This window comes from Bubalus kerabau, chromosome 2 (genome assembly GCF_029407905.1).
Source record: "Bubalus kerabau isolate K-KA32 ecotype Philippines breed swamp buffalo chromosome 2, PCC_UOA_SB_1v2, whole genome shotgun sequence".
Lineage (NCBI taxonomy): Eukaryota > Metazoa > Chordata > Mammalia > Artiodactyla > Bovidae > Bubalus > Bubalus kerabau.
Window position 1 is genome coordinate 188,532,426 of NC_073625.1, and position 20,521 is coordinate 188,552,946.

Below are 20,521 nucleotides of genomic sequence, written 5' to 3' on the forward strand. Positions count from 1 at the left end.
TTCTCCAGTCACGTGGCAACGTGACGCCCTGGCGCATACCTGGGAAGCACACCAAAAACTATGCAAACGCCAAACTCCTTAAAGTGCTAAAGCCACAAGAGAAAAAACTATGTGTAAAACTTAAAAAAAGCCAGTGTTAAAGAACTTATTAAAGAATATGTGCTAGCATTATTGAAATCAATAATGCATTTCACAATTATTGCAAAAAACATCAAAGAGACTTCAGAAATTGATAAACTGACTTGTAACATTCCAATATTAATTAGTGCAATTTATAAAGAAACCTGTTACAAATGACATGTAATTGTTTTTGCAGTAAGAAATGAAAATAATTTTACTTTCTGAAGTTCCAGATTATGGTTGTACACACACACACACACACACACACACACACATACAGAGTTTGAGGGAACAAAGGCCGACTTGGACCAGTCCATTCCTGTCACTCCCTCATTCGACCACAGGGTTGGCCTGAACACACCTCTTTTCTCCACCAAAGGGCACATTTAATCCCGATCTCAGTTACTACTCTTAGCACCCATGGGTGCTGTGTGTGGACCAGATGATCACCGATTAAGTGCTGGGGTTATATTTTTTAAGAGAAGGCTGGGATGATCTGTTCCCAAACAGAAAACCAGGAACCACATCCATCTCACTACAAATGCAGACAACATCACTGTCAAACTGTTGGTTGTATATTTTGACAAAGTTATAAACGCATATTAACCATAACCAGTTCTAAAAGTGAATAGTCTCTTATTCTTTAAATATTTTTACTATAAAAAATGTACAAGATTTGTTACCTCCATTACTTATTTTGATAAAAATCCCCTTTTTGTGGTGTTCCTCCCTCCCCCCAAATGAAGAAAACGATCAGATAACAAGTTTTCAGATTAACAAAGAATATATTAAAACATCTGACATTCTTTCCACAATTGCATAAAAATGCAGGCATCCTGAATAAGTACAAAGGAGTAAGGACCTTTCTACACTTCCCAAAATTAATCAGAAAAAAAAAGATTTTCAAGAATATCTTTCCTAGCTAACGCATTTCAGTATGAAAAGACCAACTTGCCTTATACCAAGTATTTGCCCATTGGCTGAGTTAAACATTCTTAAAAAAACACTTTACTGCATAAAGCAATTTATCTTTCATTATTTTACATCTTAAGATTTAAAATAGTCAAATGAGAGGAAGCCTATTTTTCTGACCACCAAAATAAACTCTTCCAAGCCTAATGCTTTTAAGGTACAGTATAAAAAGTAATAGAAAAACCAGAACTGCATTATAAATGTTTTTGGTTCAAAATTTTATTTGAAAACTTATGTTCCTTGCCTAGACAAAAATGTGGACAAGACAAAACACTGGCAATTTTTAAAATCTAACAGATATGCAGAGCCTATATTAGATCAAAAATATTTTTTTTTTTACTAATTAATGTTATTAAAAAATCTTCAAAAATGTAGCATAAAGGTTCAAGTCCTGGGATACTGAGTTTACAATGCCAAGATCCCATGTATCAGGGAATTATCCACCCAGCCTCCAGCAGCCATAAATAAGCATTACTCTGAAGGGAACTGTCTTCTTTTGAAGTGATAGCTACCAGGGTGTTCTGAGTAAGAAATACCACATTATGCAGGGAATGAATTCAACAAACAATAAACCTATCCTAATGTTTCACAGAAAACCACATGCTCTTGCTGCCTTTAAAACGCATAGATTTGTTCAAGGAAATCTAAAGATGGTGATAATCAATAATGGCAACAATTTTATTTTCTCCATCAAATTTAAGAACAAAAATAGGAAGTAACCGTATTTGGGGACTTTTGATAGTTTCCAAATGAAAAAATAAAAGGCAAAATTTCACATGTAGTTTCTACAGTGTACAAAGTCAATTAGAACTTTATAAAAATGCTTGTGTTTCCATAAAAAAGAAAGAATCTGTTTCCTACTATTGGTATGGAATGCAGGTTATGAGACTATGAACAGACTTCTGCCAGAGGACCAGTTTAAGTACTCGGTAGAGTATTTCTCAGTCACAGTAGTTGATTTTCTTATCTGAAAGAAGAGCTTGCAAAAAAATTAATAAACTTGGAGGCTTTACCATCAAGGTCCATCATTACTTTGAACAAATTTAGGGGTTTCGACAATATTCCTACTTCTATGTATCTCACTTCCCCACCCCTGCCAATGAAATAAAATTCTTTTCCTTTTTAAACATCCCAATGAACTCTGGATTATACCAACTCAAAGGCTTTAAATTACAACTTACACAAAATAGGAAAACAAAAAAAGAAGCCCAAGTGCTATGGGCCAAAATAAGTAGCAGAAACTAACTGTGGACCCTTGAGAGTACTTTCATACATATTTATGAAATATTCAGCAGTGCCTTAAAGAAGGATGGTTTCACTATGGACATTTTACCACTGTAAACTCCAAAAACTCTTAACAGAAATCACAATACAAAGAGGCAGGAAAACTGATGACTGTACAGGTTGTTCTTGAAAAGGGTGTGGAGACTGCGGTGTGGCTCCTCCCTCTGCTTCAAGTCTCTAAAAGTGAACAGTAATTCGGGATTTAGAGCAGCTGCACTCACTCTGGGGGGTGTAAGTACACGTCCTGACCTTACCTGTTATACTCACGTTAAATTCAAAATTTGTGCCGTATGCTAACTGTCCCCATTACACGCAGTTTCAATCTGTGGTGGCACAAACCAGGAGAAGCAAACCTGCACAGCCCCTCGATGCTGGTCTGAATTCAGGGCCCTGGTGGGTGCTCTGACCACCACGCCCACCACCACCAAAGCTTTGGAAACCAAGGTGGAGGGCTTCCAGAAATCTCCATGCTTTCCTTTCCTGAGTCTTCCATCACTAATTATATGAAATGACCCAAGAGCAAGTTTTTTGTTATTTTATATAAACCTAACTATTACTATTGCTGATTTAAATCTCACGATTTTCATACAAAAAAGGTTCTAAATAACCACAAAATACCAAATATTTATTTTTATCAAGTGTCAGGATATCTTATTAAAGTTGAGGTTTATCTTTTTTTTTTTATTGCTGAAGTACTCTAGGATCTTAATACTGCAAACTACTCCACTTTGTTCTGATATGTTTGGACTTGAGAACATGGCTAAGATGTACAAACTTAGGTTTCTTCATAGAATCTAAAGAAGAAATACTTTCATAGTGTTTCAATAACTGAAAATCAGTAAGAGAAAACCAAACCACCTCAAGTAGATTATACTGACACCATGGGATGAGGAACCATGCAAACAACCAAGAACAAACTTCCACATTAATAAAGGCATTACTGAAGGTCCAGAAGCACAGGGCTTTTGGGAGTTTTCCTAGGTTGAGTAAGGACATTTCTCATTAATATCAGTTTACCTCAAACTTATATTCAAGCATAATAATTTGCAACCTTTATTATTCTTTTTTAAAAAATATTTTGTTTCTTATGACACAGTTCACGATTCGGGCTGAAGTCTGGAGACCGGAGCTTGTCTCCAGGGCTGAGAAGTCTTTTAGTTGTGGGTCTGCTCGTGGCTCCAGAGGCTGAAGGCCGTCTTGAATGTCCTGTGGCAGAGCTTACACATGAACTGTCTTTTAAAAGTGATGGCGGAGAGAGGGGGCGCGTGGTAGAACAGCGTGTCTGACTCTCGGGGCGCGAACAGCTTGTCGGCGGTGGGAGTGGGGGTTTCGGGCAGGCCTGTGGGGCTGTCGGGCTCCAGGGGCTGGATCTTGGGCAGCGGTGGGGGCAGCGGGGGCGGCGACGGGGAGCCGGTGGGGCCCGGGCCAGCCTCAGGTTCCCGGTGCGCAGGGTCCTCAGAGGCCTGGGCCATGTGGGACTGGAAGTGGCTCCAGAGCCGGAAGTTGGTGCGGAAAGCCTTGTTGCAGACGTGGCAGATGAAGGGCTTCACGGAGCACAGCAGCTCCTGGTGCCGCTCCAGCTGCTTAGGTGCCGGGAAGGTCTTGCCGCACTTCTCGCAGGGCCACAGGTCCTTGGGGGCCGCGCCGGCTTCGGGCGCCTCCTCCTCGGCATCCTCCGGCGGCTCCTCTTTGACCTGGATCTTCAGCGGCTTGGAGAGGCTGAGGTCCTCGGGGAGGCAGGTGGAGTCTTCGGAGTCAAAGTTCACAGGCTCAGAGCCGCGGCCGCCCCCCGTGGGGTCGTCTTTGGCGGCAGTGGCCGCAGGGTCGGCTCGGCCAGGCTCGGGCAGGACAGGGGGCCGGGCAGGGCCGGTGGCCTCGCCGTTTAGGTCAGGCCGGGGTGGGGAGGTGCCGGCGGCCGGGGCCATGCTGTTCTGATTGTGCACTTCCACCTGGTGCCGCCAGATGCTGAAGGCCGACTTGAAGGTGCGCATGCACTCCAGGCACGTGAGCTTGCGGAACTCGCACTTGCCCTCGTGCTCGCGCTTGAGCTCGGGCGAGAAGAACCTGAGGCTGCAGTAGGGGCACACCGTAGCAGTGCGGCACAGGCGCTCGTGGTTGCCTTGCTCTAGGAGAGAAGAGAGCTTGGCGTTACAGAGGCGGCACAGATAGAGCTCCGGGCCGCCCGCTGCGCCCCCGGGGGCCGCGCGCTCCCTGGGCCGCGCGGCCCTGGCAGCCCCAAGGGCCTTCTCCCCCGGGTGCATCTTCACATGCTGCTTGAGCTGGGAGAGGAAGCGGTAGGCCTTCCCGCAGGCCGTGCACACATAGGCGCCCTTGGCCCGGGAGCGCAGGCCCCGCTTGAGGACCTGCGCTGGGGAGCCGCCAGGGCCCTGGAAGCCCGGCCGGCCACGCCGCAGCTTCAGGATCAGCGCCTTCTTGATCTCCCGCTCTCGCACAATATCAATAAGCTTCCTCTGGAACTTCTCGTCCAGGACAGCGTGGGAGCTGGCGGCCGGAGCCGGATTTTTCACCACACCGTGCTGTGTCTGGCAGTGCGTCCACACTTTGAAGTTCGTGTGAAAGCGCTTGTGGCAGATGTCGCAGGCGTACGGCTTCTCGGGGTTGTGGTACATGTTCACGTGCCGGTGCAGGCCCGCCGTGGATCTAAAGATTTTAAGGCAATGTTTGCATTTAAACTTTTTGTTTGGTCTCGTGCCCTCCAACTCACCGAATTCGTCTTTGTTTAAGTCAGAGCCTGGGAAGTCGGCCCGGAGGGCAGATGGGCTCGAGCCCTCCTCGCGGGGGTCTCCCGAGCCCGGGGAGCCTGGGCTCTCAGCCTTGGGCTGCTTGGCCGGCAGCCTCCTGTCGGTCTGGAACCGCCTCTTGGCTGGGAGTCTGCTGGGGTCTTTCCGGTCGTCTTCTGTCTGTAGCGCCAGGTCTCTCGTGGCGGCCGCGGCATCCCCCACGGTGACGCGAATGATGTCGCATGGCTCCGGGGGGCTGCGCGGCTCGGCCTTGACCCGCACCTCCGGCCCCGGGGCCGCCCCCGGCCGCTCAGCTGGCTGAGAGGCGCTGAAGGACCTGAGGCGGTGAGGCTGCGGGGCAGGGGTCCGGGTGTCGGGGGCCGCCGTCTCGCCCCCGTCCTTGGAGGGCGGCCTCTGAGAAGAGAAGGCGCAGAGCACGCTGCCCGCCACATCGCCCGAGCCCGCGCCTGGGGGAGCCTGCAGCTCGGCAGTGGGTGTGTACACGGGGACTTGGCTGTCCATGGACAGCGACCGGCGCAGGAGGCTCTTGACGAGAGGGCCGCTGCGGTCCACACCCTGGGCCCCGGCCGCCGGCGCCCCGGCTGGGATGACCAGCCCCAGCCTAGAGTAATACAGTAGGTTCCGATCCTCACTCGGCCCGCTGCCCCGGCCCGCCTCCTTCAGCAGGAAGGGCGTCTCGGGCGAGCCCCGCAGGGACAGGACGGGCGGCCGCGGGCTCCGCAACGCCAGCTCCACGGCCACGCCTTTGGGGAGCAGGGCGCTGGCGCCTGGCCTTTCGTCCAAGGCCGCCCGGTCCAGCGGGGGCTTCGAAGGTGGTGCCACGGCCCGCTTGGCCAAGCCGCCCCGGCTTGGCTCCTCCGAAGGCCCGGCGAGCTCGGGCGGCCTCGCCAGAACCGCGGGGCCATCTTTCGGCCAGCTTTTTTCAGCTGGCGCCACGTGGTGTGGGGGCTCTGTGGGTTTTGGGCCGGGGGGCTTACTGGCGTTTGCCTTGACCGCGATGCTGGCGGAGGGCCGGGGAGGGTGGCTCAGCTCAGGGGTGTTCTGACTCCCGGCTTTCCCAGGGGCTTCGTTCCTGCTCTGACAAACGATGACGCTTCTCTTTTGAGAACTGTTCTCCTCGTCCTCGGTGAAAGTCTTCTTTCTGTTGGGACACGTGGGAAAGGGGGCCTGGGGCGTCTTGGAGGCGATATTGGTCAGGAAGGAGATGCCCAGGCTATAGCCGAGCTCCTGCACGGCAGCCAGGCTGCTCTTCTCCACGAACAGAGACGAAGAATAGATGTAGTTCAGCACATTGTCGAAAGCATCTGGCTCACAGAAGTCCAGCTGGAATACAGTCTGTGCCTCGTTCTCCTTGTTGGTGAACAAGCTCTGGAAGTATTCACTGCTGGCAGCCAGGACGTTTTTATGAGCTCGGAACTTCTGGTCACCCACGATCAGGAGCGCGTCACACAGCTGCCCTTTGAGCCGCTCCTCGTTGAGGGCACTGAGGAGAGAGATGGCGTGTGCTGGGTTGATGTAGTGCAGCAGCCCCTCCATGCTCGGCCTTATCTGAAAGACAGATAAAGTCACTGTGAACAAGGCCGTGCGACGCTCCCCCAGGTGAGGGCTCCTCAAGGGCAGGGAACAGCGGCTGTCTTCTCACCGGTGTCAATATTTAGCAGACTGTGGCCTGACAAAAACTTTCTGGATGAACAATCTTATTTAAATAACACAGAAAATACAAAGAAACAAGTATCACAGCTTAAGTAGGTCATCGATCATTAAAACTGATGAACTTGAGGAACTAAGTCTCTGTAACAAGCATTTCATACCATTAAAAAGGCACCTAGAACTTGGCAGGTATGTAGAGAAGCAATATTTGAAAACAAGGTTTATTATTTAGGGCCCTTATGCATTTGATGCTTAATTCTATTCCTTATTAGATCAAAGTATGTAGTACCAAACCCTATAAAGTCCACAATTCTTAAAGGAAACAGTTTTATTACTGGATATGATTAAACACAATGTGAATTAACAATAGGCTGTAGAGGTTGCAAAAAACAGATAAGAATTTAGAAAGAGAGAAATCATTTAACTAATTACTATCGCATCAAAGTGTTTTTAAAAAGTTAGAAATATTATACAGAAAAGTTTCTTTACTTTCTTATGCTGAACACCATGTAATCCTAATACTAATTCTTACCAAATTACACTTTCAACAATAACACAATGGAAAGTTTAGCCTGGAGCTAAACTTAATTATACTAATTCTAAACCTAAAGGGGTCTGACTTGAGATTTCACCAAGACTCTTCAAGTCTGTAGGTGAGATCTCAGGGCCTAGTGGCTGGGTGCTGGCTCCACCCTTGTAGTCAACTAGTACCTGGGATCATCAGGTCCCTCACATGAGGCGGTAACAACTGTGCCCTCCTTTAGGGCTGCTCGGGAAAATTAAATGAGCCTGTATCTCATACCTGGTAAGGATTTGACAAACATGCCATTAATTTTCACAAATTGCAGGGTTACTAGACATTTAATTCAGAATAAAAGTGTCTAGATTAACTCCTGATGAAGATGAAGCCATTTCACACAGAGACGATGCTTGACTCTCCAAATCTTTCTCTCACGCAGCTGCTGCCGTAACATCTCATCTCTTTGGGCTGGTTTTACAATGCCATCTCTTCTTTAAAATACTTAAGACAGGTATTTTTAATATAAAATGGATTCAGAGTAACTAAGATTGTTCAGAGAGTCTTACCATTCTCTAGAGGACAAACTATCCATACACAGACAAGGCACCCAGCACACCTGCAGGTTCTCCTCCAGCTTCAAAGGATCAGCTTTTGCTGGCTACCCAGCCTCTGGTCAACAGTTGGCCAACAGCCTCTTAGTATCCCTCTAGAGACACCAAGGGAACATTTCATGCAAAGATGGGCTCAATAAAGGACAGAAATGGTAGGGACCTAACAGAAGTTGAAGATATTAAGAAGAGATGGCAAAAATACACAGAAGAACTACACAAAAAAGATCTTCATGACCCAGATAACTACAGTGGTGTGATCACTCACCTAGAGCCAGACATCCTGGAATGCGAAGTTAAGTGGGCCTTAGAAAGCATCATTAAGAACAAAGCTAGTGGAGGTGATGGAATTCCAGATGAGCTATTTCAGATCCTGAAACATGATGCTGTTAAAGCGCTGCACTCAATATGCCAGCAAATTTGGAAAACTCAGCAGTGGCTACAGGACTGGAAAAGGTTAGTTTTCATTCCAATCCCAAAGAAAGGCAATGCCAAAGAATGCTCAAACTACCACACAATTGCACTCATTTCAGATGGCTAGCAAAGTAATGCTCAAAATTCTCCAAGCCAGGCTTCAACAGTTCGTGAACAGAGGACTTCCAGATGTTCAAGCTGGATTTAGAAAAGGCAGAGGAACCAGAGATCAAATTACCAACATCCATTGGATCATGGAAAAAGCAAGGGAGTTCCAAAAAAAAAATCTACTTCTGCTTTATTGACTATGCCAAAGCCTTTGACTGTAAGGATCACAACAAACTGTGGAAAAATCTGAAAGAAATGGGAATAACAGACCACCATACCTGCCTCTTGAGAAACCTATATGCAGGTCAGGAAGCAACAGTTAGAACTGGACATGGAACAACAGACTGGTTCCAAAGAGGAAAAGGAGTACATCAAGGCTGTATATTGTCACCGTGCTTATTTGACTTATATGCAGAGTACATCATGAGAAATGCTGGGCTGGATGAAGCACAAGCTGGAATCAAGATTGCGGGCAGAAATATCAATAATCTCAGATATGCAGATGACACCACCCTTATGGCAGAAAGCAAAGAAGAACCAAAGAGCCTCTTGATGAAAGTGAAAGAGGAGAGTGAAAAAGTTGCTTAAAGCTCAACATTCAAAAAACTAAGATCATAACATCTGGTCCCATCACTTCATGGCAAATAGATGGGGAAACAGTGGAAACAGGGACAAACTTTATTTTCTTGGGCTCCAAAATCACTGCAGGTGGTGACTGCAGCCATAAAATTAAAAGACACTTGCTCCTTGGAAGAAAAGCTATGACAAACCTAGACAGTGTATTAAAAAGCAGAGACATTACTTTGCCCACAAAGGTCCATCTAGTCAAAGCTATGGTTTTTCCAGTAGTCATGTACAGATGTAAGAGTTGGACTATAAAGAAAGCTGAGCACTGAAGAACTGATGCTTTTGAACTGTGGTGTTGGAGATGACTCTTAAGAGTCCCTTGGACTGCAAGGAAGTCAAACCAGTCAATCCTAAAGGAAATCAGTCCTGAATATTCATTGGAAGTACTGAAGCCGAAACTCCAATACTTTGGCCTCCTGATGTGCAGAAGTGACTCACTGGAAAAGACCCTGATGCTGGGAAAGACTGAAGGCAGGAGGAGGAGGGGAAGGGGACAACAGAGGATGAGATTGTTGAATGGCATCACCGACTTGATGGACATGAGTTTGAGCAAGATCCGGGAGTTGGTGATGGACAGGGAAGCCTGGTGTGCTGTTGTGCATGGGGGTCACAAAGTGTCGGACACAATTAAGTGACCAAATTGACAGCCTCTGTGGTCTTCGGCAGAAGCCACAGAGGCTGCCACCTGGAGTGACCAGTGTCTGGTGGCCCCAGGTCTCCCTCCCTGCTGCCCTGGCTCCCTGCTGTGGTGCTGACTCGACCTGACTGACAGAGGCAAGGCTCTGCTTCCAGGGACGAAGCTCGGAGCCTGTAGCTTGTACACAGACAACTGCCTCGGTCAACCTGCGCTGAGTTGCTGTTCAGTTTTGCCTGGCATCGTTTCATCTTGATGGTGAATGCCCGAGTGCCCGAGAGACACATTTTCCCTTCTTTTTTGTGACAGCCATTTGAGTTTCTTCCTTAATCTTACTACACTGTACTCACGCATCTAATTATGTGCAAAGAAATCCGCCATCATTTACAGAGGTCAGCAGAGAAAAAAAAATAAGCTTATAAATGCCACACTCATAACTCAGCTGCATTCTGAGCACTATTTTTAGTGCAAATAATTTTTGAGACAGCTAGTTCAGATGTTGCCCCAGGGACAGAGAGGCTCAGGAGATGCAAAATCAAAAGTCTGGACAAGTACTTTCCAAAAGGGTTCCTTAAAATCAATTTAAAATTGATGTAGTCGTCCCTCAGTATCCACAGAGGACTGGTTCCAGGCCCTACAGACACCAAAAACCCACAGACACTCAAGTTCCTATAAAAATGGTGCAGTATTTGCATATAACCTATGCACATCCCCCCAAACACTTTAAATCATCTCTGGATGCTTACATCAATGATACATAACATGATGTAAATGATACTTACATAGTTGCTGGTGAGCAGCAAACTCAAGTTTTGCTGGATTTTCTCCTTTTTGAATACTTTCCATCTGTAGTTGATTGAGTCCATGGATGTGAACCCCATGGATATGGAGGACTGACTGTACAATACACTCCTTCCTGTGGCTCAGAGTTAATACAGTTTAAAGGTCAGTGCTCTGGATCCCCTAGAGGAGGGCATGGCCACTTACTCCAGTGTTCCTGCCTGGAGAATCTCAATGGACAGGGGAGCCTGGTGGGCTACAGTCCACGGGGTTGCAAAGAGTTGGTCATGACTGAGCAACTAAGCACAGCACAGCTCTAGGCTAATGCTCTAGAGCTTTCTGAGCCTCAGTTTTCCCACCTAAAGTAACAATAGTATTAATAATGTTACCGTGAGAATTAAAAGAGAAAACCATAATTGCTACCATTTATTTAGGACTTATAGCACACTACAGACAGCACGAGGAACTTCACATATCATTCACTTACTCACTCCCTCAACAAAACAGCATTTGAGGAGGCCTGGAAGACACATGGATGGGCCATGAGGATCACCAAGGGCGGAGCACACTGGCAGAGGGAAGACAAGGTGACAGCAGGGCTGGAGCAGAGCTGAGGGGGCTGTGGCCGAGGATGCTGGAGGAGCGCGGGGAGGTATCGTGCAGGGCTGGGTGCACCACTGGAAGGACTGCACTTTTTACTAGGGCAGCTGCTGGAAGATTCTGAGCAGAGGAATGACAACCATCTGAATTTTGTTTCAAAAAGATTCCACTGGTTATGCTGCAAAGTATGGAGCACAGGAGAGGCTGCAAGCTGGGAAGCCAGCTGAGAGTCCACTGCAGGGATACATGCCAGACAGGATGGTGCCTAGACTCGGGTGGCAGGAGTGGACGTAAAGATAACCATTAGAACTTCTGAAGGATTGACTGCACAAGATAGGAAAGGGAGGAGATAAAGATGTCGCCAGAACTGGAAGGATGTCCTTACCTGAGATGAAGTTGGACAGAAAAATTGGTGCAGAATTTTTTTTGGAATTCATTTAGATATTCTAAACATGCACAGGAACCTGGTCGTTTAATGGACCCTTCTGGGCACCCTTTCCTGCTCCACTTTCCCTACAACCCTTCCTGTGCTTTCTGCGATCACGTCCCAGATAAACATCTACATCTGAATCCATGTCTCAGGGTCTGCTTCTGGGGGAACCCAAACAAAGAAATCAAGGGACTGTGTGAAGACGAAACCAAGTGAAATGTTCTGCGTCCCTGGACAGGAAGCAGTGCTGACCCACACACCATCTGCTTCCTACTCCTACATTTTCTCACTTTTAATTGTTCAGAAAAGTTTCCTTCTTTCTCTCCCTTCCAATTATCATGACCTGTATCTCTGTTCTAAGTAACTGCTTCTAATCCCTAAACCACAGGCTTCTATACTCCTTGGATAAAACAGGGAATTAGGGAAAAGTAAGTCACTGAGAGCTGGGTTGTTAAGAGGAATAGTCACTGTCCAGGAAAATTATTTGGAATTGAAATCTATTCATTTAACTCTGCTGCTAAGTCACTTCTTGTGTCCAACTCTGTGCGACCCCATAGACGGCAGCCCAACAGGCCCCCCCGTACCTGGGATTCTCCAGGCAAGAACACTGGAGTGGGTTGCCATTTCCTTCTCCAATGCATGAAAGTGAAAAGTGAAAGTGAAGTCGCTCAGTCATGTCCAACCCTTAGCGAACCCATGGACTGCAGCCTATCAGGCTTCTCCATGCATGGGATTTTGCAGGCAAGAGTACTGGAGTGGGGTGCCATTGCCTTCTCCGATTTATTTAACTCTAGCCATCATTTACAATTATCAATGAGAGCCCTGCTTAAAAAGCAGCTGCTGCTGCTGCTAAGTCGCTTCAGTCATGTCCGACTCTGTGCGACCCCACAGACGGCAGCCCATCAGGCTTCCCTGTCCCTGGGATTCTCCAGGCAAGAACACTGGAGTGGGTTGCCATTTCCTTCTCCAACGCATGAAAGTGAAAAGTGCAAGTGAAGTTGCTCAGTCGTGTCCAACTCTTCGCAATCCCATGGACTGCAGCCCACCAGGCTCCTCCATCCATGGGATTTTCTAGGCAAAAGCAGCTAAATGTGTCCAAACCCGACAACTAGAGCAGAACTCCTCCAGGTGCTGGTTTTCCACTCCATTCCCTAGACACTGATCAGACATGAGTGACAGCTGATATCTGAGGGTTTACTCTGCTGTAAATATACTACTGTAAACATCTTTTGTGTTTACATTATTAAACTCATTATTTACACCAACCCAAGGAGGCTGTACTATTTGATCACCATTTTACAGGTGAGAAAACCAAGGCACACGAGGTTAGGTACCTTGCTCAAGTCTGCACAGACAGTGAGGAGCAGAGCAGAACTCTCACCAGATGACCTGGCTCCAGAGGCCATCTCCACCCACATACCACCCTACCTGTAGTTCCCTGTCTTAGTTCTCACATAAACATCTGAAATAGGCACTGCCATCATCCCTGTCTCACCCATCAGGGAACCCAGACACCAAGAGTCGGGGGCAGTGTGCCGGTCACCCACTCAGCTGACAGTGGGGCTGGGAGCCTGGCCCCAGGGCCTGCACTCTTAGTCATCATGCTGCACGCTCCTCATGGATGGCCGCCTGTCTAGTGTGTGCTAGAACTGGCCAGACAGGGAGGCTGCCAGTCTGACAAGCATGGTCCTGCCTTCCTCTCAGCCTTGCGTGGGAACAGGACAAGTCGATCCCTCACACACTCCAGTGTGTAGGCGCAGGCGGCAGGGTGCAGAGGTGCAGATGGGAGCAGAGGTGAGACACTGGGTCCAGGTGAGAGGAAGGTCGGGGAGGCATTCCACAACAGAAGTTTCCTGGAGAAGCTGAAGTCAGAAAACGTGGGAGGCAGGAAGGATGGGTGGAGGACATGTCAAGGACAGGAGCAGTGTCCAATACACAGAGACAAGACCAAGTGCCTGAGGGAGCAAAAGACACATGTAGGGGAGTGCAGGTGATGAGGCTGCGGAGTGGGTGGAGGCATGAGGCCCTGGGAGCATCAGTAAGGCCCCTCCAGGGTCACTGGAGGACAGTGACCCCTCCCATCGTCTTCAGGAGACAGACCAAGGGTTCTGGGTGCTAGGGGTGAGAGGGGCACGCAGGCACAGCAGCGCAGACTCCTCACTGTCTTGCAGAAGCCCTTGCTGTCACCTTTCCACTCAATCATCAAAGCTTAACAATGGAGCCCCTTCCTGGTCTAGCGGCAAACAATGATCACTGTGGACTTTAGTGCTTTCATGACATGGTAGATATACTTATTGAGCCTAAGAACTTTATTAAAAATATAAAATGATACACTAAGAATGCAGGCAACAACAGGGATCATGACTACTGAGTGTCATGAGATAATCAAGATTAGGGTGATAATCACAGCCTCGGTGGCTGGTGGATATGCAGGCTGAACTCTCAAAACCACCTGCCTTTTCAGCTCTTTGGCCTCAGATAAGGCTAGTTTTGGTGCCAGAGGTACTTCCTCCTTCATAACCCTGCTGACTTATCAAGCCCTAATCTCTCAGTATGTTTTAACTGTGGACACACAGGGCATCCTGGGTCCGATGGCTCTGATGTGGACACGCGCTGTGACTCGGCCCCTGCCTCCCACTGCTCGTGTCCGGAGTCCCCGTCAGGAGTGCCCGCCACTGCTGCAGTCACAGGGGAAACGCTGGCACTCTTACAAGAACAGTGGGTTCAACAGGGAAGAAGAGGTCCCTTCCCCATGGAAAAAGCTGAGAGGAAATCCCCCAGGAAAACCAGATTCTGAAGCAGGGCTGGCTTGCTTACCACTCGGATCCTTGAACAGAAATCTTCCCAAACTCTGCCTGAATTGTTTCTATTTCATGTTGTTTCCTGGTATTTCAAAATGAGGGAATCTTTACAGTTAACACTCCATGGCAGTCACTACAGCTCCATGGGAAAGACTTTCATAGTCATCTACTTGTCTCAAATCCTGGCTTTGCCACCTATTAGGTATCTAACCTTGTAAAGATCACTCGACCTGAGTACAAGTTTCCTTAATTCGTTCAATGAGACTAACGGCTGCCCACCCTACGGGATTCTTATGAAGGACAACAAACACAGTATGTCTACAAGTTTCTGGTACATACAGTATTTCCTGTCTGCAAGCTGGCACTTGACTTCATCCTTCTCTTCCTTTCCTGAAAGTTTCCACAGTAGGAAAGACACATAAGGATACAAAAAGTGCTATGAGAAGAATGATTTCAGCAAGCAGTTGACTTGGCCCAGGGGTGGGAGGGTCCATGAGTGAATGCTGGGGATGTGAGTACAGATGGGGGCTCCGTGCTCACTGGATGGTTATGTTACCACAGACTCCGCTCTTCACTGATTGTAGACATTTCCCAGAAACATGCATCTAACAGTGCCAGGGCTTCAAAATCCCAGAAGCCCCTGGGCTGAAGTTCCAACTCCCTAGAAAAGCTTCAGTGCTCCTCACAACTGGATTCCAGAAAACTACTTCATACCATCACCTCAAAGTCCTCCAGGACCGTGTGCTAAGACGGAGAATCCATAACTTAATATAAGTTAATTCAACGCAAATAATTCCCTCTTTATACCAACTGCAGGAAGCTAAGATTTTTAAGGAGATGGAGGAAGGGTAGGCACTTTTGGACTATAGAACATTCTGGGGCTATAAACAAAAGCAAAGCAGAGCTAACACTCAGATAAAAGGAAACCGGGAGGTGGATGAGGACCGGGAGATGAGGAGGGGCCACATAACCTCACACCAACCAGCTTCCAAGTTCTGGAGACTAACACCCAGACTGGCATCAGAGCTAAAGGTACACTGCAAATCAAATTTGCTCCTAGACCAGCCCATAAAACCCTTGCTACCAGTTCTGTAGGGAAATATCTCTTTACATCCAAAACATTAATGTGAAACTGAACTCTGGGCACACGATGCTTTGGAATATTGGGTATTTCTTATATAGTTCTACAAAGCAAACAGAAAAACAAAGCACCTACATTTGACTCTGGAATATAAACACACACACTGTTCACCCCCACAGCCTTACCTCTGGGTTCAGCCCTGACTCTCCTTGATTTCACTGTGAGATGGTGACAGGAAGTCGGCTCTGAGGTGAGGTCTAATCATGGCTCACTAGGAGATAATGCAGACATCCAGACACCATCGACAGCTCCTCGGATTTCAAAGCGGGCCTGGCTGATCTGACCCTTGGAGAGCAATGATGTCACTGCCTTGGGTCCCATTTCCCACATGCTCAGTCTCCCTAGAGAGGGTCTGATCTGGTCTAAGGGTGTGCGCTTGGCCACGACCAGGAGAAGGCACCTCGGCGACTTAAAGCAGCCTCCTGCTTGGTGCTGGCCGCTGGGCAGCCAGTTCTCCTTGCACTGGAGCGCGCCATCCTGAGTGGTCTGTCGGGCCTCACTCAGGGCTGGCTAAGCCTGGTAGGAAACTCTTTTGGAAAATGGGCTCAGAACAATGAAGGCAGAACTGAGCGGAGCCGGTGCATCTCAGTCACAGCCTGAAAAGGCAGCCCGCAGTGCCCACGATCCAGACTCCTGCAGTTACCCTGGTTTTCATCCTTCCTGGCCCCATTCTTCGTTTTTTCCTTCACTCTCAAGAACAACCCTCCACTTTTAAAGTCAATTTCTTTTTCTATTTAAGCTGATCTGTCAGTTTCTGCTCTTGTTACAAAAGGACCCTAACATATTTTCAAGTGGTATTAGGTTCTTCCCATCATGCCCTCCAAATCCACCTTTTATTAATACTGCTGCCAGACTGGCTTCTTAAAACAAAGCTCTGATCATTCCCTGGATGTGTGCATTAAGCATTACTATCATTAATTCAGCTTATTTACTGAGCTCCTATTATGTGCAAGGCGCAATTAGACATTAGGAATACAGAGGTGCATAAGACAGACAAGGCCCCCACTTTCTTGTGGGATAAATCAGACAGTGAACAAGGAAACAAAGAAGGTAACTCTGACTGTTAAGAGCTACAAGGAAATAAACAGGGTGCTAGGACTTGGGGGAGAAACCAGGGTTCGCAGAAGATGGTCAGGAAATGCCTTGACGTCACGGCTTAGCTGACACCTAAGACCTCAGTAAAAAAATGATGAAAACAATGGCTCTCCATAGGGTAAAATGCAAAATTTTAAAAACATGGACTTCAGGGTTCTATCAATCTGGTTTCAAACTACTTTTTAAATTCTCTTTGCTTTAGTTGTGATAACTTCCTGCTTCAGATACTTTGTCTCTGAGACACGACCTGCAGGTCTCACCTCTTCTGTTACCCAACTTGCAATGTCCCAGACCTCCTCTAATCCCTCCCCCAACACTGCTCAGCTGAAGCTCACTCACTCTTCCAAGCTCTCAGCTCAAGGCCCGTTTCCTCCATTAAGCCTTTAGTCATGGGCTGGACTGTCCCACAAGGTCTAACCCCAGCACCTCAAAATGTAAGTGGATATGGAGACAGGGTCCCCTAAGACATCAGAAGTTACAACGAATCCTTAAGGGTGGGCCCTAAGGTCCCCCCAAATGAGGTGGTGTTTCTGTAAGAGGTGGGGATAAGGACACAGACACAGAGAGAGACTTTGTAAATACAGAGAAGATGACCATCCACAAGCTGAGCAGAGAGGCCTCAGGAGAAATCGACGCTGCCAAAGCCTTCATCTTGGACTTCGAGGCTCCAGAATGGTGTTCAACGCCCCTGGTCTGTGGTGCTCTGTTATGGCCGCCCTAGATCACTACACTATACACACCTTCCTGGACCACTGCTGTCTGCATCGAGCAAACACCTTTCAACTCCAGTATTATTCCACAGTGTTTCTTCAGTGCCGCGCACTGTTAGCTGTCTGTTCCCCCAGCAGAACTGGAAGCTATTTAAGGGCTAAGACTCTATTTAATGTCTTTTGACACTCTTCACAATGCCCAAAACGGTATCTTACATAGCAATAAATATTTGTTGATTTTTCTGGACTCTGACACTCTAATTAGATGCAGGAGTAGAAACTGTGCCTTTTATTTGTTTTCTTAAAGCAGAGCTAGTCCCATCAGTGCCCTTTAGAATACTGTATCGATTTTTCTATTGCTCCCTAGATAAAACCCAACCAAACTCTCCAAACTGGCACACAAGAGTCTTCATATTGTGATCACAGTTCACCTCCCCACCCCTACTGGACAGCATGCAGGTGAGCATTTACCCTACCCGCCGTCTTTCTTACCTTTCCTTCACTGGTAGAACTTCTACAGAAAGATCCAAATGTCATTGCCTCTGCAAAACTCCACAGATGGCTCCTGGCCAGGAGCTCAGCCACCTAAACCACCACAGCACCTCATCTCTTCTTCAGTAACATTGCTATTTTAAGTTACCTGCCTCCACATCTACCCCCTCATGAGAGTCCATGAAAGGAAGAATCCTTGTTTTTAGCTGTGTATTCCTAACGCTTCATGCAGGTCCAACAAATGCCTCCTGGACAAAGAGCGAAACCATCAGGAAGGCTCGAGACCTGGGCTTGGCCAAGAGAGTTGCAGGTGGCAGCTATCTTTGCTTTTGGTATGAGTGGTTGTGGCCCTAAATCCCATTGGCCAATGACTCCTAACTCTGTACTCCTGCTTAGACTTCTCAGGACTCTTCCATTACAGGATATGCCCCTTGTCCAGTACTGTACCTATGATCCTGACTCTGACCCCCATATCTGCTGGTCTTCACATATTCCATTTAGTTTGGTATGCTGCCAACCAGTAGGTCTCTCAAACTAGAAACCTCTTCTCTTTCCTTTCTAGCCAGTGACCCAGCCTGTCAAGCCCTGCTCATAAACAGCTCTAGAGTCTGCTCTCCTCAACCCCACTGACATTGCGGCCAACTGAAATGGTTCCTCAGTCATCTCCCGCTAACCCAGACACTCTCTCAATAACTTGGCCCCTCTTCTGTTAAACACCTAATATGCCCTGCCGTAAACTATCTTAAGTTCCTCAAAGGTGGGGGCCATAGCCTTTCCAACTTCTATTTCCACAGAATGAAGCACATTAAACGCGGGATAGTGTTAATAGGAAGAATAAATTAAACCTCAAGTTATATTTAAGTAAACCAGTGCCCCAAATTTCTACTTTATTTTTTAACATCGATAATTAGCGATTCTCAAATTCAATGTAACGACTATTACTCATTAAGGTGGATGAAGAATTTAACTCCAAGCATCGGAGGGTAAAAGGTCTCGAAAATAACCGTCAAGGAGAAATCTAAAATGGATTAACCCACTTTCTTCCAAACAAGGAACCAGTACACAAGGCAGGCTCCGTCTGGATGACTCAGGGTCAGCGTTATGAACACTCATGGACTCTGCTGAACATGCTGGTGCCCTCAGATGCTAGTCGTGAGCCGCTCCTGACCTTCGGCACGAAGACCCCTAGGCTGCTAGACCGTGCGGGGTCTGGTTAACGCCTCCCCCACCTCCCACTGCCAGGCCATCCCGCTGGAGAACCTGTCTCTAAAATCACCCCGCCCGCTAACGTGCTGCTCCAGGGGCTTCTTCCAGAAGCAAGGCAGTGCTGCGGGCTGAGTGCGCACCAACCGGAGTGAAGGGCCAGGGCCGCGGAGCGTTCCTGCGGTCAAGGGAATGCTCTTCTGTAGTGGGTCAGTGAACTTGCTCCAACTGAGGGGGTCTGGGCGATGAGAGAAAATATGTCGGGGACTCCGGCAGAGGAGATCTCTGGGGCGGGGTCTCCAGCGCGACAGTCGGGAGTCAACTCCCCCTTCCCTACCCCAACCCCGCAGGTTGCGGACCAGAGTTTTCTCGACTGGGGGCGGGGGGGATCCGCATTCCAGCAGGGACGCTCGCGACCAGCGGTGGAAAGTCGGGGAACCGGGTCCTCCCGGAGGGGTCGGTCGGGGGACGGGGCGGGGAGAGCAGTCTACTTGGGTCAGTGGTTGGATGTGCCGCTGGCCGCCAGGCGGGGCTCGAGGGGGCAGTGGGACGGAGGTGCGGGCCGCGGCAGGTGCGGGTTCCCCCGCACCCTAGCTTCCGCGTACGCTCGCGCACCCTGGCGAACACCGGCCGGCTTCCACGCCTGCCCGGCATGGAGCACGCGCCCTCGGCCGGAAGGTACCCCAACCGTCCGGCGCAGGGGAGCCCGGCTCGGCGAGGGAAGCCCAGTGAGGGATGGAGCGTGCGCAATGGCGAGGGCGAGGCCAAGTGCGGGCAAAGAGCATGCGCAGTGTGAAGGCACAATCGGCTACGTGGGAGCCTGGGGCATGCTCGGTGAGAGCCGGGCCCGGCGCACGCGCAGAAGCGCTCAGAACCCGCAACCCGCTGGCGGAGAGAAAAAGGAGGAGAGAGATCACCTCAGAGTTACGTCAGGAAAGGCCGCGTTTTGCGGGGAGGCTATGGCCTCCCACGGGCCCCGCAGTTCCCCTGGGGCGAGGGGCGTGACAGTTACTCACCGGTCTTCAGCCCCGAGGCAGACGCCAGGCCCCTTTCCGCTCACACTCGGCTCGCGCGCGCCGCAGCCGCCGCTGCCGCTGTGATTCCATCCATCTTGAATTTGACGTCATCCCACACCAGAGATGAGGTCATCGCAGGCAGCGCTCGTCACGTGCGCGGCGCTATGATTGGCCACCGGGCCGCGGCGGGGGGCGGGGCGAGGGAGGTGCGCAGAGCCGGGGGCTGGGCGAGGGCGGGCCTGACGGCCGCCGGGTCACCGCCACCGCTGCTGCCGCTGCCGCGTCCTCCCGCGCGCGCCTTCCGCTCGAGGTTCTTCCTCCTCCCGCGCCGCCCGCGCCCGCGTCCTCTCCCGACCCTAGGCGGGGTGCGCGTGCCCCATGGGCGGCCCTGAGGGGAGGCGGCAGCGAAGGCTACAGGGGCGCGCATCGCGAGGGCGCACAAGAGGCGGCCCGGTGGGCTTGGCGCCGCCGGGTCACGCGTCGGTGGGCTCGCCGGGTGGTGCCCCCGGCCCGGCGCGGTGCCCCGGCGCCTCCACTCGCGCCCTCGGAGGACG

General features: G+C 49.2%; 1 protein-coding gene across 1 annotated transcript; it reads right to left on the reverse strand.

Annotated features, from left to right (window-relative positions):
* Positions 1 to 233: 233 nt before the first annotated feature.
* Positions 234 to 20,092, reverse strand: ZBTB21 (zinc finger and BTB domain containing 21). The gene is made up of 2 exons (XM_055569736.1): positions 19,968 to 20,092; positions 234 to 6,686 (listed from the first exon to the last, which is right to left on the reverse strand). Exon 2 carries the CDS (start codon positions 6,672 to 6,674, stop codon positions 3,531 to 3,533), a length of 3,144 nt encoding a protein of 1,047 aa, XP_055425711.1. The 5' UTR covers positions 6,675 to 6,686; positions 19,968 to 20,092; the 3' UTR covers positions 234 to 3,530.
* Positions 20,093 to 20,521: the final 429 nt, after the last annotated feature.